The sequence below is a fragment of the Solanum lycopersicum genome, chromosome 3, assembly GCF_036512215.1.
Source record: "Solanum lycopersicum chromosome 3, SLM_r2.1".
Taxonomy (NCBI): domain Eukaryota; kingdom Viridiplantae; phylum Streptophyta; class Magnoliopsida; order Solanales; family Solanaceae; genus Solanum; species Solanum lycopersicum.
Genome location: NC_090802.1, coordinates 60,445,523 through 60,461,283, shown reverse-complemented (window position 1 = coordinate 60,461,283; position 15,761 = coordinate 60,445,523). Strand labels below are relative to the sequence as shown.

At 32.5% G+C, this 15,761-nt stretch overlaps 2 protein-coding genes and 1 non-coding gene across 6 annotated transcripts; all 3 read right to left on the bottom strand.

Annotated features, from left to right (window-relative positions):
* Positions 1 to 891: 891 nt before the first annotated feature.
* On the bottom strand, positions 892 to 4,880 carry LOC101263397 (transcription factor BHLH089). 4 transcript variants are annotated; one of them, XM_004236116.5, is made up of 6 exons: positions 4,035 to 4,880; positions 3,443 to 3,640; positions 3,294 to 3,359; positions 3,022 to 3,090; positions 2,857 to 2,928; positions 892 to 1,284 (listed from the first exon to the last, which is right to left on the bottom strand). In XM_004236116.5, exons 1-6 carry the CDS (start codon positions 4,377 to 4,379, stop codon positions 1,156 to 1,158), a joined length of 879 nt encoding a protein of 292 aa, XP_004236164.1. In that variant the 5' UTR covers positions 4,380 to 4,880; the 3' UTR covers positions 892 to 1,155. The 4 variants fall into 4 exon arrangements, with proteins under 4 accessions (XP_004236164.1, XP_010318955.1, XP_069151363.1 ...); XM_010320653.4 differs by having other exon boundaries at positions 3,443 to 3,697; positions 4,035 to 4,641; XM_069295262.1 differs by lacking the exon at positions 892 to 1,284 and adding an exon at positions 1,988 to 2,306.
* Positions 4,881 to 10,524: 5,644 nt separating this feature from the next.
* TRNAS-GCU (transfer RNA serine (anticodon GCU)) lies at positions 10,525 to 10,606 on the bottom strand. The gene has a single exon. It is a non-coding gene; the product is annotated as a tRNA-Ser (tRNA).
* A 738-nt stretch (positions 10,607 to 11,344) lies between these two features.
* LOC101263691 (uncharacterized) lies at positions 11,345 to 12,996 on the bottom strand. Its single transcript, XM_004236117.5, has 2 exons — positions 11,969 to 12,996; positions 11,345 to 11,874 (listed from the first exon to the last, which is right to left on the bottom strand). Exons 1-2 carry the CDS (start codon positions 12,578 to 12,580, stop codon positions 11,713 to 11,715), a joined length of 774 nt encoding a protein of 257 aa, XP_004236165.1. The 5' UTR covers positions 12,581 to 12,996; the 3' UTR covers positions 11,345 to 11,712.
* Positions 12,997 to 15,761: the final 2,765 nt, after the last annotated feature.

Genomic DNA, 15,761 nt, shown 5'->3' with positions numbered 1-15,761 from the left:
ACAGGACATTAGTCTCTCTCTCATAGCAATCATCTTTGGAATAGGTAAGAAGAATTCATTATTTTTACGTTCTATAACTAATTTCTCTGTGTTTTATGAATTAGAAACTAACTACACTTGTGTGGTGCTTCTTTTTTTTCTTTTACTTTTTTTTTTAAAATGTAATTAGTGCATTTAAGCTAAGGGTGATTAAGATTTAAGAAGTAAAAGAAAAATCACCTCTTCTAGATGTTTCATGTGTTGATTAAGATTAAGAAATCAAAACAATTATTATATTGCTACTTAACATGCAATTGAGTCTTTATGCTGCAAGGATTTAGTGCAGTCTTTTTGAATTTCCAATTTCAGGTAGAAAAAGCATGTTTGTGTAATTCTGTTCCATTAAGTTTGATCAACTTGCAGAGCTCTCCATAATCGAATAGTAACAAAAGCAACAACTACCAAACAAGTAGGACACGACTATATGAATCCTCATTGATCATGTTTCTCCATTTAAATTCATCTCGGAGACAATGCAATTATACAAATGCTTAAACACCATCACATTACATAGAGCCTAGAGTAGAGATTTTTTTTTTTTTTAAAAAAAAAAATTGCTAAAAAAAGGAACAAAAGAAAAATCAGAATTGACTTATTCCTGAATCCCATTATTAATTGCTTAACTGACTGAAACATTTCCTAGTGAAGCTAAAAGTGTTGTAGACCCATTGATTTTTAGATCTATCTAACTGGTATAGTAGTTTGGCTACTTCAGCCCCACTGCTTTAAAGTAGAAGAATCGTGTTCTGCTGCCTGCCAAACCTCTGCTTTTCTTTCTCTAATTTATCGCGCAATCTTAACAAATACAACTAGTTATCAGCTTCTAGACTAAGAAATTTCTGTTCTTTGAGCTAGATTATAAAGTTTGCTTAGTCTATTTCTTATATCAATACAAACATATTACAAGTACACTTGAGTTGGACGACTTTGATCGTACAACGATAATACAGACAATTCTACTGGAAATGATTATATGATTACACATTTAAGAATGCTTCTTCTATAGTGGAACACAGCTGCTGGATCCAGTACCAAGGTTCTCTAAAAGACATGATGAATAATTGTGGGAGGCTAATGTTCCTGAATAATCTATATTCCAATTCATTAGGGTATCTGTCATGTTGCTCTGTCAAAGCTGTTGCCAACCTGCATATGGAGCCACTCGGATTGTGTCCCTTGAGCATATTCTCTCGGTGCTTGAGTGCCGAAAATCATTCCACTCGTATCAAAAGCTGATGGTGCTAGCTGAAAGAGAAGTAGAGGTCCCATGAAATCAATAAAGTGGTGAGAAGCTTTCCACCCAAATTATACTTACAAAAACATGAAAAGAATCAAGCACTAGATTCTGTTGCAAGGAATGTGAGTATTTTAGAGATTAACTTGATAATGAAAATACAGTCAAGATAAATAGGAAAGTGTTGATGCATGAATGAAAACATTAAGTACAAGTTCGGTTGGTAATTGAGAACTCGGTTTTGTTATGTAGTTTAAGATGGTGCGCATAAGGTCACACATGTACAACACAGATCGTGGTTGAGGAGTAAATCATGTAGTCAATTTCTAAATAATCAACTAGGTAAGATCATACATAACAAAACAAAAGATCGAGAGGGACAGAGTACTTGGGAAAGTGAAAGTTGAAAAGTGGGGCAAAAGAAGTAGAGTAGTAAGTACGTCATAGACTTTATTGTGGAGCCAGATGGCATGGAAACCTATTGGAAAATGTCTACATCTGTCCTAAATATTACATCATTTAATTTCACATGGTAAAGTGCAGATCTAGCAATGCTACAAAAAGCTAATACTTCACTTTCAATACTAAACCGTAAACATCATCACTGTGAATACAGTATTGGGTAATAAATGAATTGTAAATGGTGATGAACTTCAAGACCGATTCCCCCGCCCCAAAAAGATGAGGTGAAAAAAAAGAACACATGGAAAGAAGTACAAGAAAAAGTGGTCGAGGCACATTTATCAGAAATTCAACTACACGAACAGACACCATATGCAATCAAGAGAAAAAAAATCCCAGCTGTTATCCAATCAACAAAGAAGAGGAACTTTGTATTGGATGAACCTTAATCTAAAGTACAAGCTTCTTTAGAAATGCAATTGGACGTAGAATGCTCCATACACTAATGCAAAATTCTTCCTGTTGACACAACCTTGAGATAACCGAATAGGACGAGTTTAATAGCAAATTGGTACATGAAAAAGGTCCGTATCAAAAGAGAGCACAATCTTTCCTTGTTCCACATATGCTCCTACATGGACCAGAGAGAGCACATCATGTTTCTCTTGAGAAATATAGTTGCATAGAGGTCAAGCACTCTACGGATGCTTAAGGAACATATCAGTATCAACTAATTCAATAACTTTTTATATGACTATCACATAATTTCTCTTTTTTTAATTATTAGTATTTTTTTTTTGAGATAGACCTTCACATAATTTCTCATAATCATGGTGCTTGAAACTTCTTGAACTCCTAGGTCCAGTCTTTGGGTAATAGAGATTTTCAACTGCAGCAAGGAGAAAATATGATATACAAAGTGCACAGTGAAACATATCTACCACTGTCAAAAGTTTTGGCACTGGTATTTATCATTTCAATCTCCCTTAACAAGTCTACAATATCTAAATTAAACAAATTCAGATAGAAGAACCTCCAGCAAATTTTTATTTGTCAACCAATAATCAACTCTAAAATTTGAAGCTGAAACATGCTGTGTTTTAGATCAACATAAATCAGACTCCATCTACCAGGTTTCTTAGATAAGGAAAAAATATCATAAAAAACACCATATAACTTACATCTTTTGAAGGAAAGGTTTCTATAGGGTGGTTCATCCTTGAATTGACTGCTTCAAGCTTCATGGACAAGAACTGGAAAGTTCAAGCAAAGCAAAGCAAAGCGGATGAGGTTATGGCTTGAGTTGAAAAAAGGACAACTTCAATACAGAGAAGATGAGGAACTACCTCAACTTGACGCTGTAGTGACTGGATATAATTTATTATTTCGTCAAGAACAAGTGCTTTTCCGATAACCTGTAAGAAAGTTACAAACTAAATCTTGCAAAATATGCAAATTGTACATGAAACATGCATTCAATCTTAACAGAGAACACAAAATATTGATGTAGTTCCCCTCAGTAGACACATTAAAAATGTCACCCTTCATATACTATCCACCACTAGCCATAAGCTCAAGGCAGATAAATAGTATAGATAACTTCAAAAAGATTACTGACCTTATTACATCCAGGAACCAAATCTTGCAGAATTTTCATCCTCTCGCTGATCTTTTCTCTCCTGGCCTGATAAATTAAGATTATGCTCAGCCGCTGTCAAGAAATATTTGCATCATTAAAAGTTAAGGGACGTTCGGAGAAAATGTTACCCTCTCTGCTAAACTGTGGCTATCAGTAGCTTGACCCCTTCTTGCCCTTACGTGGATGTAATCCTTAGGTGGCTCAGGTTTACTACTTTGTTCAGTCCCCTTGTTAGCCGTCTGAGAACTTGATTCTGCTTCTACCTTTGAAACTCCATTTTCTTCTTTAGATTGGGAAACTTTCAAACGTTTGGCCACTGAACCATCCTGAACATGATTCGAATTGATATGAATATCAATAAGTTGCTTCGTTAAATCTGAAAACTATGTCAAGATAAGAATTCGTCACCAGAAGACTTAGAATTAGAGTTATGAAATCTAAAGTTGAACCGAATAAAAATTGTTCACAAAGCAAATAACCAATTAGCACATACATCCAGGATTTGGTTAGTACATGTTTGATTTGACATCTACACCAATTAGGATGAATGAATCTGGTTTAGATAACAAATTACATAATTAACATGTAAAAGTAGCTCAATTCAACGAGAAATTTTAAATTATTAGGTATCAAGGTGATGCTAATTCAACAACTTCCAACGTCAAATCAACAGTAATCCATCCACATCAGGAATTAAATAAAAGTTAGTAGTATAATTACCAAATCATTAGCATCACTAGTAGAGACAAACTTAGAAAAATCATCCTCCGAGTTCACATCCCTCTTCCTTACACCAACATTACCTCCACCACTACCACTACCATCACCACCACCAGCTCCGCCGCTTCTTCTGCTCTGCTCCGTCAGAGTAGATTCATTAATGGAGTTTGCAGCTGCTTCTAACAAACCCGTAAAGCTACTCATTCTGAGTCCCAGTCCTCCTCCACCAAGTTCACCGTTTCCTCCACCATTTGCCGCTGCGGCAAACGGCCAAATCTCAGCCAAACTGTAAGAAGAAGGATTCGCCGCCGAGAATGAACCTTCATTAATAATTGGTGGATCCATTTTTTAACAATTCACAGTTATATACAAACCAGGATTAGTGTGAATTTTATTTAACACTAAACGAGTGAAATGACAAAACCTAAGTGATTATGGAGGGAAGAGAGAAGTGTAAAGTGAGTATGGTTTGAAAATATTTTGGGTTTATTTATTATTAGAGAGTGAGAGTGAAAGTGAAAGCCATAGAAAGAGACAGAGACTACTGTGATGTGAGGTAGAGAGGAAGGAAGATGAAGATTAGGGTGCGCACTGTAACCCCAGGCGCACTTTAGTACTCGCTGTTTCCCAATTTATATCACTTAAGAGTTAAAATTTAACTCTTTTTTTTTTATCATTGCGACAAACGCACAAATATTTATGAATTATTTTTCTTAATCTTCATAATTTATATCAAATAAATTAAAATGGAGGTAGTTTAAATTAAACTTAAAAATGGTGAGTGGGGAGGTATGCTGAGAGGATCTAAAAGGTTTAGTGGAGATGAGAAATGAAAACAAATCGCCTGGTTTATGCTGTGTTGTGTACTCGCATTTATAGGGAGACACGTGGTTTACGTGGAGTATTTTTTAAGTTTGGGATTAAGGAAATTGGAGTGGTTAATAATGGGCGCGTGGGGATTAATATTTTATTAATCTGGATTATTTTTGGGATCACACGCCTTACAAATCGCAGATTAAGCAGTAATATAATAATGGCGTCGTGATTTACAGATGTGCATGCTCCGTATATTACTATTATTAAATTCAACCCTGTTCCCTCAGAGTCCGATAACTCTATTAACGGTGAAGTGATAAATATATCTTTAATTTTTTAATAAGATATTTTTATTTGAATAATGAATTTTATATAAAACGAAGCTCATTACATTCATACTAATAAAATTGGTATATGACTTTGATAAGTATGTTAAATTTATATATCATTATGAATCAAAACATGGAAATTGTTCAAAGTTATATAAATAATTCAACAAATTCATCCTTCTCTAATTCATTAGTTTAACTTGTGTACTTTTTATTTAATGTCTTTCTTATGTATATAATTTAATTAATAGGATCAAGGTTAGAGACAAACCAATAATTTGTTAGTAGAAAGTAGAAAGTAAACACAATTATTATTAAAACATAGGCCAGGATGGCATCCCAAAGAATTTGCTGGTTTGGTTTGAATTTTGAAACTCCAAAATAGGAAAGAAAAAGTAAGTACAACACAAAGCCTAACAAATTCTAGTTTATTCAAGTATAATTTAAATCATAAATTTTCTTCTCTATATATCTAAAAAAAATCCTTACAACTTGTGATCACGGATAGCCGAGAGGGTAGACAAGTTATTGAGTCCAAGGCTAAACCACGAAGTGGCCCAAGAATAAGACAGACCAATAATAGGTTTGCTTGGGATCCAGGTTGAGTAGAGATAAAAGGGTTATAACTGCGGTTTTGAGAGATTATGCTTATTGTGAAAGAAATCATTTGTTTCTCATGTCTTCTTCTAGAATCTGAGCTTCTTATCTCCGTTCTTGTTTCTATCTTTAGTTACTTGTTACTCCCTTGTTCACTTTTATTTGTCATGTTGCGCTTTTCGAAAGTCAATTTGACTAATTTTTAAAGTTAAATTAGATTACATTAAATCGATATCTTTAACATGAAATTTAGATATTCAAAAACTATATGAAAAGTACGATAAATTACAATTTTTTCCATATCAATATGAAATATTAGTCAAAGTTTTTATAATTTGACTCTAAAAATAAAAATCATAACAATTAAACATGGATGAAAGTAGTAATTTTATTATTTTCCATTGAAATTCTATAGTTGAAGTATTATTGTCATAATTTAGCTTTCAGTGATTACATATTACTTGAGTATTTGTGTTCCGAATTTGGGTTCGTTACACAAGTTTAGTACTATATCATGAAAAATTGTGGTTGAAAACATAACGATGATGAATAGAAAGGTCAATCAAGTTATATAAATTGGTTATACATGATTTGAAAACATTAAAAGTATATTGAATAAAAGTCTAACCAAATCAATAAATTAACGATTTACGTAAATACACATATCTTATACTTACAATATTAATATAAATATTGAGCGTGAATAAATTTATCCTATACAAATATTGAGCGTGAATAAATTTTGTCCTACTTTTTCCTTATCCTCTCTCATCTTAATAGAAGTGCAATTTCTCATCTCTAACTACATATAGTCAAAATTATAGAGTTTATGAATTTTGAATTTGTCATAATTATATTTGACGAGCTACCACAATACCTACCTTTTCCCTTGAATAAAAGAATTTAGCGTCACTAAAGTGCATGTGTTAGTTAACAAAAACAAACACCAAGTAGTCTTAATAGGTTTGGGTAATTAATGATGATTATGCGTGAAAAATCAATCATATAGTTTGGTATTAAATAGATGGATTAGTTTGGGGCCACATATGATTAATACAAAACCCTAATTTGTCTTAGCAATTAGAGTTGGAAGAAGCTTTTATGATTCATCAAATTGGCCTAACCTCACTCTTTTAAGTATGTAAGTAGAATTTTGTTTCTCTCTTTTGCCTAATTTTTCTTGCTTACCCACACACTTCAAAGTCAAGCAAAAAACAACTCAATCGAAAGTTCACTTTGAACTTTACTTAACATAGTATTACTTACATGTGCCTTTGATACTTCCTTCTCTACATCATAGTTTTTTCTCATATTCGATATAATAATATGATGTTTGGTATTCATAGTTAGTCCAACACAGAGGCGGATTTAGAGGATTGATTATGAATTTATGTAACTTCAATAGTTTCTTTCTGAACGTTGCAAATAAATATTATTTGATTATGCACTCAATTATTATATTATAATATTAACTTGAGTTCCTTGTAGTCTGTTAATATTATATTATAATATAAGATCTATAAAAGAGATCGAAGTGTTTCTTATTTTTGAATAAGAATAGAGGAATCTCATCCATTCCGCATGCGGTATGTTTGGGTCCTCATGCATGAAAGTGACTAACTCCTTCCCAAATTCCTTTATACTACTTTATCAACTTTGGGTATTTAAAATGTGCTCTAAGCCAAAGGATTTGGTATAGTGATTTTTCACGTCTTATTCGTAACTATTTATATCATCATGTCATCACCTTATGGTCCTTTACCCAATTCGAAAGTGACACATATGCTAAAATTCATTTTATTATTAGAGTATCGTTTTAATGTGCTTATAATATAATGTTCTTTTTAGATGTTCGTTTTCTTTTTACTACTGTTACATCAAGATTGGAATATGGAACATTATAAAATCGTGGAACAAAACTATGATCGATGGGAATTGATTTGTTTTTCTTTCCCATATGCTTTTTATTTTTGAGAAATGTCAAATTTTCATTGGTTGTATATCATATATATATGGATGGGCTAATTCGTATGTTCATCTTATGACTTTTTTTAATTTCCATATATGGTACGTTAATAATTTGGTGGCATCAACTTCATGACATTACTATTTACTCGTCCACGAAGGTGAAGCTAGGTGGAGGTTTGTGGATTCAAGCTTATCCAATAATTTTTTCATATATTCTGTATTTGTACTAGAAAATTAGTTAAACATATATATGTATATTAATTTGTGAGATTCTAACAAAATTAATTGACAGTTTTAAAGAAAATTTAGAATCTCCAAACTCTTAATCACGGCTCCGCCTATGCCATCGTCCACTTTTACTTCTCCACTTATAACTAAAAATAAAGAGCTAATTCAAGGAGATTTTGATCAATCTAAGTCATTATATAAAGTAATTTACCAAAATAATATATTTTTTTTAAAATTTTACAAAACTAGTATAAACGTATTTCACAGTAACGTTTTAGGGTATATTTTATTTTTTAAAAGTTGACGGCGTTAAATTGATATACGTTACTCACAGTAATGTTTTACTCCTAAAGTATTACTCACAATAACTTTTTAGGAGTAAAACGTTACTCAAAATAACGTTTTACTCCTAAAACGTTACTTACAGTAACGTATATCAACCTAACGCTGTTAGTTTTTAAAAAACGAAATATACTCTAAAACGTTATTGTGAACTACGTTTATATTAGTTTTGTAAAATTTTAGAAAAATATATTATTTTGATAAATTGATTTAGATAATATTTCAGTTTGGTCAAAAATTCTAATTCAAGTTTCTAATTTATTCTTATTAGTTAACTATATATATTATAAAATTATTATTATATTATTGATCCTCCGGGAATGTATAGTCAATATTAGACAAGTTAACATGGACGAAAAGAATATTATTTCTTAATTTGCTCAATATTTGTTAATTTATTTTAAAATTTTCAGAATCTAACTTCTCTTGCTGAAAATGAGGTACAATAATTAGTGCTATGATAAAGTAACATTTTTTCAAATCACAATTCTATAGGTTTTCAAGCCGAATTGGACACGCATTTTAATTACGTACTATTTTCTAAATTAAGCAAGACATTAGTCACAAAGTGACTTTCTTACCTTAAAAAAAAAAGTTAAAAACCTCAATTTCTTTTTAATCTTGATGCTGACCTTCCCTCGTTGCAAAGCGAGGTCCGATGTAAATGTGAATTAACGATCATGAAGAAGCGATCAAATCAACTTTGAATTATATTTTCATTATGTCTATTGAGAAAATTCGCAAAAGTAGAAATTTAGTTGCTTGGGATTGACCTTCTCGATTTTATGTTGTTTTCCATGCTCATCTTTTATTTTATATGTAGATTCTATAATATATATATATATATATATATATATAAGATTTTATTTGTTCCACCATAATGATTTGTGCTTCATTTAAGTATTCATTCTTAGAATTATTAATTTATAAGGTCTAACTTCTAAGAAGAAGAAAAAATCAAATTTTCATATCTAGCCATGAGATTTCATTTTTTTCTTCCTCTATCTATTTTCTTTCGAATCCTCTAGAGATTTACGATCTTTGTTTTTGGGGTGAGTATTGATATATTCAATGTGCAATAACTCGTAAATAACACATAAAATGTAACCTGTATTAGACAAATCTCATTCGACGAGCTCATGAATGAGAAGCTAAATTCAGATCTCCCACAGACTCACCTCTTAACCACTCAACCATGTCTTTGCGGACCTCTGTTTATTTCTATATTACCTTATTTATTTATATATTACCTAATTATTATTATTATTTCTAAGTCAATTTTTCTCAACGCTCATCATTTGCTAAAATAAAATTTTAAATAGTTAAAACGAAATTGCTCCCCTTGCTTATTTATACTTGTCACTAGTTGATTTTCATAACCTTTAAGAAAATAACTATTGATATAGATAGGTAGTTACCATGTTATTTCGCTTATTTGATGTTTAGTATTAACTCTTAGAAAATCATTTGGAGAATAGTAGAATTTAATGCTAAGAGTAAAAGATAGATAAATCATAATTGTCTTTTTGTGATGTATGTCGAAAATAACAAGTAAAAATAAAAATTATTTAGAAATAAGTGACAAATAAAAGTAAACGACATAAGTACTTCTTATATTTTTCGTAACTCGAGTTTTGGTTGGTCCAAAACCAACAGAACATCAATTTCCTTTTTGCGTATGCCTAAACTCTCTTTCACTTTTGTCAGTAATTATTCTGAATCACGTAAGAAAAATCATGGCTACGCTAATAAAAAATTATATTTTAAATTATTAGTAACACGTAGAATTACAAACATCTTTCGATGATATTGAATCTGCTGGGCCACAAAACGTTAAAGCTCAAAACCATATCCGTTTCTCATTTCAAATTTAGCCCATTTTTATTCTTATCGTGTGATTGGTTGGCTAGAGAAAAATATTTAAAATCGTTATTTATAATTGTATTAGACATAGCAATCCAGGGCATGCAGATCGTACACATACGCTTCTTTCAACCAACATGCAGCTATAATATAATCAGTATTAATTTTCATACTAACTTTTTATCAAAACATTATCAAGTTTATTGAGATTATTACTATCAATTTTCCATAAATTGTTTTCGGAAAGCTAATATAAATTGGAAAATGAGTGAGAAAATCACTTGTTTATTCGAGAGAGAAAAAAAAATACGATTACAGAACAAAATAAATTTTTTAAAAAAAGTAATCGTCGCCTGAGAGATGCGAACTCTCGCGGGGAAACCCCATGTACTTAGCAGGCACACGCCTTAACCACTCGGCCAAAGCGACATTTTGTTTATGCTTTCACTTGAGACATATTTTCTCATTCAATATCTCCTCGTGTGTGTAAAATTTGGTTGCTAATAGATAGTCTACTTGCCCCATTGCCTTTGGTAGTTTGAGTTCTTGCTTAATGTTATGGTAAGAGCTTTGAGACAAGTTCTATTTACTAATTGAATATTCTAATATCCATTTTCTTTAGTCATTTCCAAGAAATTCTTTTAAAAAAAACATTTCCAATTTGTAACTTGACACTATCATTAGTATAAGAGCAAGCTATCAAAATCACTTGACACTTACAATACTCTGTTGGAAAAAATGGTACTAGTGAAACCTTTAGTTGACTAGTTAACTTGGAGTTGCTACAAGTATAAGAACTTGTTTAACAGGGAACAAGTTATCCCGCGAGATATCTGAGATAAAAATCCTATCGCTTGACCAAATAAATAACTAGCCCAGTGATTTAGGAAACTACTTACTATAGTAGAAATACACTGATGGTCCAACATAAATTTTATAGAGCAAATGCAGGAAGAAGAAAACTAGCCAGTTGTATGCACAGTAGCAACAGATGGAACTGATCAAAACCCTCCACTGTAAAAAAATCATTTCTTTCCTTTCAAGTACATCAAAGAATCAATTGGGGCTTTGAACACGCAAAGGGTACCAACACATTCATTGGTTAGTGGTAACTTTTTCAGAACTAACAAGATATGAAAATTTAAAGTTAGTTAAAGTCAGTTCATCTACACAGACACCAAAATGTTTCTACATTATGGTAAAACTAGAGGGTTCTCCTCTTTAACTTCCATTGATGGTCCATTTACAAGTACTGTCAATCACTCCATCATGGGCACCACCATTTAATAAATTTTTTTCTACTTTCTGAGCCAGAGGACAAAATGTAACAGTATACAATTTGTTACTCAAATATGCCATTCATCACTACACTACACTCCCTCATTAGAGAGAGGGCACAGTTAAAGGGACTATGCAACTACCATTGCTTCGTTTTAAATCAAAGCTGATGTACAAAACTACAAATATAGAGATAGCAAACATCTTTTCCCAAAAATTTCCCTATGCTAAAAGGAATTTCATTTCACCTCAAGATTTCAACTTGATTCTGCTTTTTGTACAGTAGTCTTGAAAAGGAGTACATATAGCTTGTGATCCATGGAGAAATATATGAATCCACCTACAGAATGTGTGACAAAAGAGCCAAAACTGGTCCCTACTATACAGTGCCATGCTGGTCCATAGACCCCATCAAACTCCTAAAAATTCAAGAAAAAACACATTTTTAACAAAGTAATGAAAAGCTCGAAATCTCATAATCACTAAAGATTGCACAATCATTCAAGTGTTTACCTTTTTTAGGGAAAATCCAAGTGATTTAGAGGAGAACTTTTCCAAGCTATCATGAGCCTTTCTTGCAAAATCCACAGCATGAATCTGCATAAAGGGTGGCATATCAACAGACACAACTTTCACAGCACTACAAGAAAAGAAATCAGCCAACTCAGTCTCTGAGCAGCAGAATGATTTCCTCCTGCCTCCACCATTCATAGACAAGGAAAAAGATGGCCTTTGTTTAAACCCCTTTTCACTATCTTGGTTCTTGGATAACAGAGCTAAAGCCCTTTTCACATCCACCTCTTTCTTCAACTCCTTCTCCTTATTGGGTATTTTCTTGATTTCACCCTTTTCTTGCAAGACAACAGCTTTATCAACATCCTTGTGCACATATCTCCTCCCATGTTGGCTTTTTGACTTGGTCAAAGCAGAGCATGAAGAATCATAAGCAGCAGCTAGAGTTTTAGCCTGTAAATGAGTGTCAACAGGTGGAGGATGTCTATGGCCAGATTTGAGTATTTTGTGATTTGCATAGAGCTTGGAAAAGTGTGAAGAGATGTTTTGGATAGTGGGGGTGGTGGCGGAGAAAGGAGTAGGTTTAGGTTGCTTTTTAAGAGTGGGATCCATTGCAGGAGCTGCAGCTAAGGTCTAATTTTGGGGAATAACTAGAAATGAAAGAGGAAAGAGTAAAAATGGGAGAGAAATAGTGTAATTTATTGTACTGGATTGGGACCTGTGATACTTCAGCTACACCTCTTTTTACCCTTTTAAGTTAAGTGCGCCGCTTGCGGAGAAAAATAAGGCACATTGTTGACCGACTATTATTTATTAGATCGCGTTTATTTTAGTGATGTTTCTAATAAGATTTTAGTTTTGCAAACAAAAAGTGATGAAACATAGGTTGATTGGTCACTATATTAATAATTTTTATTCTAACAAGAAAATTAATATCCTTTTTTTTACTGAATTTTAAAAATTTAAGGTATATGAAATGAATTATAAAATTTCTAAAATGAACCTAGAGCACTGATTGCTTGGAGCAACCGTCATTTAGATGGCATTTATAGTCAAATCTTAATGTTGGGTGTGTCATATTTAATGATCCATCAAAATCATGTATTCGTTGCATCTCTCATTCTTAGAAAGCAACAAAACGTGAGTGGTCTGTTCTGGTCAACACAACCTAACTACCTAACTCTTGTTGGTAAATTTTGAATATAGGTAACTTGCTTTTCTTTTGCTTTGTTACCGTCATATACTGATTGTCACCTACATGCAATCAATTTGACCAATTAATTTTGAATCTGTGATACTTTAATATTAATAAAATATAATATATTATGTTATGACGTTATATTTGTATCTCTTTATTCTCATCAATTATGGAAGAAAGTGATCATTAGTTATTATTGGCCTTTCATTCATTATTCGACCTTTTTATTATTACAAACAATGTAACCTATAGCCACTCACTTTCCCTATTAACTACTCATTATCTTCCATTCATTATCAGGAAGATTTTCGTCCCTATATATATTGAGTTTGTGTAGTGAAAGTAAGAGTGAGACAAAAAAAAAATGATCTAAGTCTTCAACTATATTTACTATATAAAAGAAAATAATTATATGTTGAAGAATGTGTTTTTTTTTTTTGAGCTTTGGACTCTTCAACTGATCTGGAGTTGTTTGAGTTATACAACATTGTTGGGTTGTTGTATTTCGGAGGGGACAAGTCAAGAATATTGTTGCTGAATTAGTGTTGATTATGTCGCAGTGGGCTTGAATCTCTTAAAGAGAGCGAGATCAGGGATAGACCCATACTATATGGAGGGAATGCACGTGCATCCGCTAACTTTCGAAAAAATTATATGTATATCTATTTTGAAAATTTTGTAGAAATTAAGCTATACTAAACAGTGCACCCATAGAAAAAACATAGAAGTGTCCTTTAGCTATTGGTAGAAGCTAGACTTACTACAGACTAGGGATGAAATCCTACTTAAGCCTATTTCTATTTTAAATTTAGCTTAGATCTCATATTTGAGCTATGTTTATATTGGAAGCTATGTTTATATTGGTGCACCCACATGAAAGTCAAGAGAGGGGTGAATTAAAATTCCCTTCAGTCAACTTCCTACTCTGGTCAGTCGACTCATCTGCACGTTAGTAAAACAAACAAACAGTAATGATAACTTGCAGTAAGTAAATAACATAGAGTGTTTTTATACTGGTCCGGATCACCAATGTGGTGCCTAATCCAGTCCCGTTGGATTACAAGGGTTTCCTTAAGAGCTTGTTGAGAACTTTGGTCTTACAGAATGTTACAATTAAGAGCCCATCTGATATGCAAATCAGACCTTCTTCTTTGACACAACCTCTACATGTAAAGCCTACTCTCAAATCTTCCTACTCTCAGGTGTACAGAGTTTTACGAAAGATAAAATAAGATTATAATATAAGTTCAAGTGAAGTGTGTGCTTCACATCTAAGACTGAGACAGGTTTAAATAGCTGTGAAAGATGATGTCATGTTTCAGAAACCCAAGGGAGTTATAAATCAAAAATCCTTAGATGATTCCTTGATTTATTTGAATTGATTTGCTGAATCATGTCCATATAAGATATGTGAATGATTAAATCAATTCCTTCCTTTGTTAAATGAACTCATTGAATCTTGGTTGATCTTCAATATATTTCTTGAATCTTTGGCTGATCTTTAATCTTCTAATCTTCAATCTCTTCCTTGAATCTTGACTGAATGATTTACAGATATTTCTTTTCCTTAATCTTGGCTGATTGATTTACTACATTATCTTTCTTGAATCTTTGGCTGCTCTTTTAATCTTCTGATCTTTTCACTCTCTTTCTTGAATCTTTGCTGATTGATTTACAGATATTTCTTTTCCTTAGTCTTGGTTGATTGGTTTACGAATATTTCTTTCCCTTCTTTAGCCTCCTGCCTTTCCTGTTTTGCTTCGTTAATCCAGATTAGGATTTTGTTCCTGCTTTGTGTTGTTTTCTGTAATGTTGTCATGACTTCTAGGCTGCTCGTATTATTCCTTGTTAATTTCTGCGAGTTGTCATCAATCAGAATATCATAAGTTAACACCAAAGTGTTCAAATCCTGGGTTCGACTCTGAGCGAGATATCCGTGTCTCAGCCTAAAAATTTATTAAGTCATATTAGTTATTTTATTTCAATCTTAATTTATTATATTTGTGATATATTACCCCAACAAAATCTTATCCCCTCCTCAATTTTGAATTACTGTGATTTTGAACCCAAGATCTTCATGTAATGTTTTTTATTACTCTTCCATAGGGGTGGCAAATGATTGGATTGGATCGGATTTGGATGGGTTGAAAAAAAATGGTTTGGATTACAATCCATCCAAATATAATATGGGCAAATATGAATTAGGTCAAATAGTTCTACCCCATTTAAAAAAAAAATAATTATCCCTCCCTACAGGCACCCCTCCCCCCCCCCCCCCCACCATCCACCAACTTATCCCTAAAAAGAATTTGTTTTTGAAAAAAAAAATTACCCTAATCAATCACCAAGCTACCCCTAAAAATTTAAACGTTTTTTTTTAAAAAAATGAAAATTTACCCCCCCCCCATCGGCACCCCCTGCCCCCCCCCCCTTTCCACATCCCACATTCCACCAACCTACCATTAAGTTTTTTTTTTTGTTTTCGATAAACAAAAAAAAAAAATACTCCCTTCCCCGGGCGCCCCTTCCCCACCTTTCACCAATCGACCAAAAAAAATTTGCTTTATTTCTCACTTATGTCGGCTTGATATAGAT

What these genes read in the sequence shown, in the direction of transcription:
- LOC101263397 (XM_010320653.4), bottom strand. Translation starts at nt 4,379, where the DNA reads ATGGATCCACCAATTATTAATGAAGGTTCATTCTCGGCGGCGAATCCT. An exon ending in CTAGTGATGCTAATGATTTG is followed by an intron (nt 3,698 to 4,034) that starts GTAATTATACTA and finishes ATCTTGACATAG; the next exon opens with TTTTCAGATTTAACGAAGCA. An exon ending in TGGTTCCTGGATGTAATAAG is followed by an intron (nt 3,091 to 3,293) that starts GTCAGTAATCTT and finishes ACTTTCTTACAG; the next exon opens with GTTATCGGAAAAGCACTTGT.
- LOC101263691 (XM_004236117.5), bottom strand. Translation starts at nt 12,580, where the DNA reads ATGGATCCCACTCTTAAAAAGCAACCTAAACCTACTCCTTTCTCCGCC. An exon ending in TTGGATTTTCCCTAAAAAAG is followed by an intron (nt 11,875 to 11,968) that starts GTAAACACTTGA and finishes TTGAATTTTTAG; the next exon opens with GAGTTTGATGGGGTCTATGG.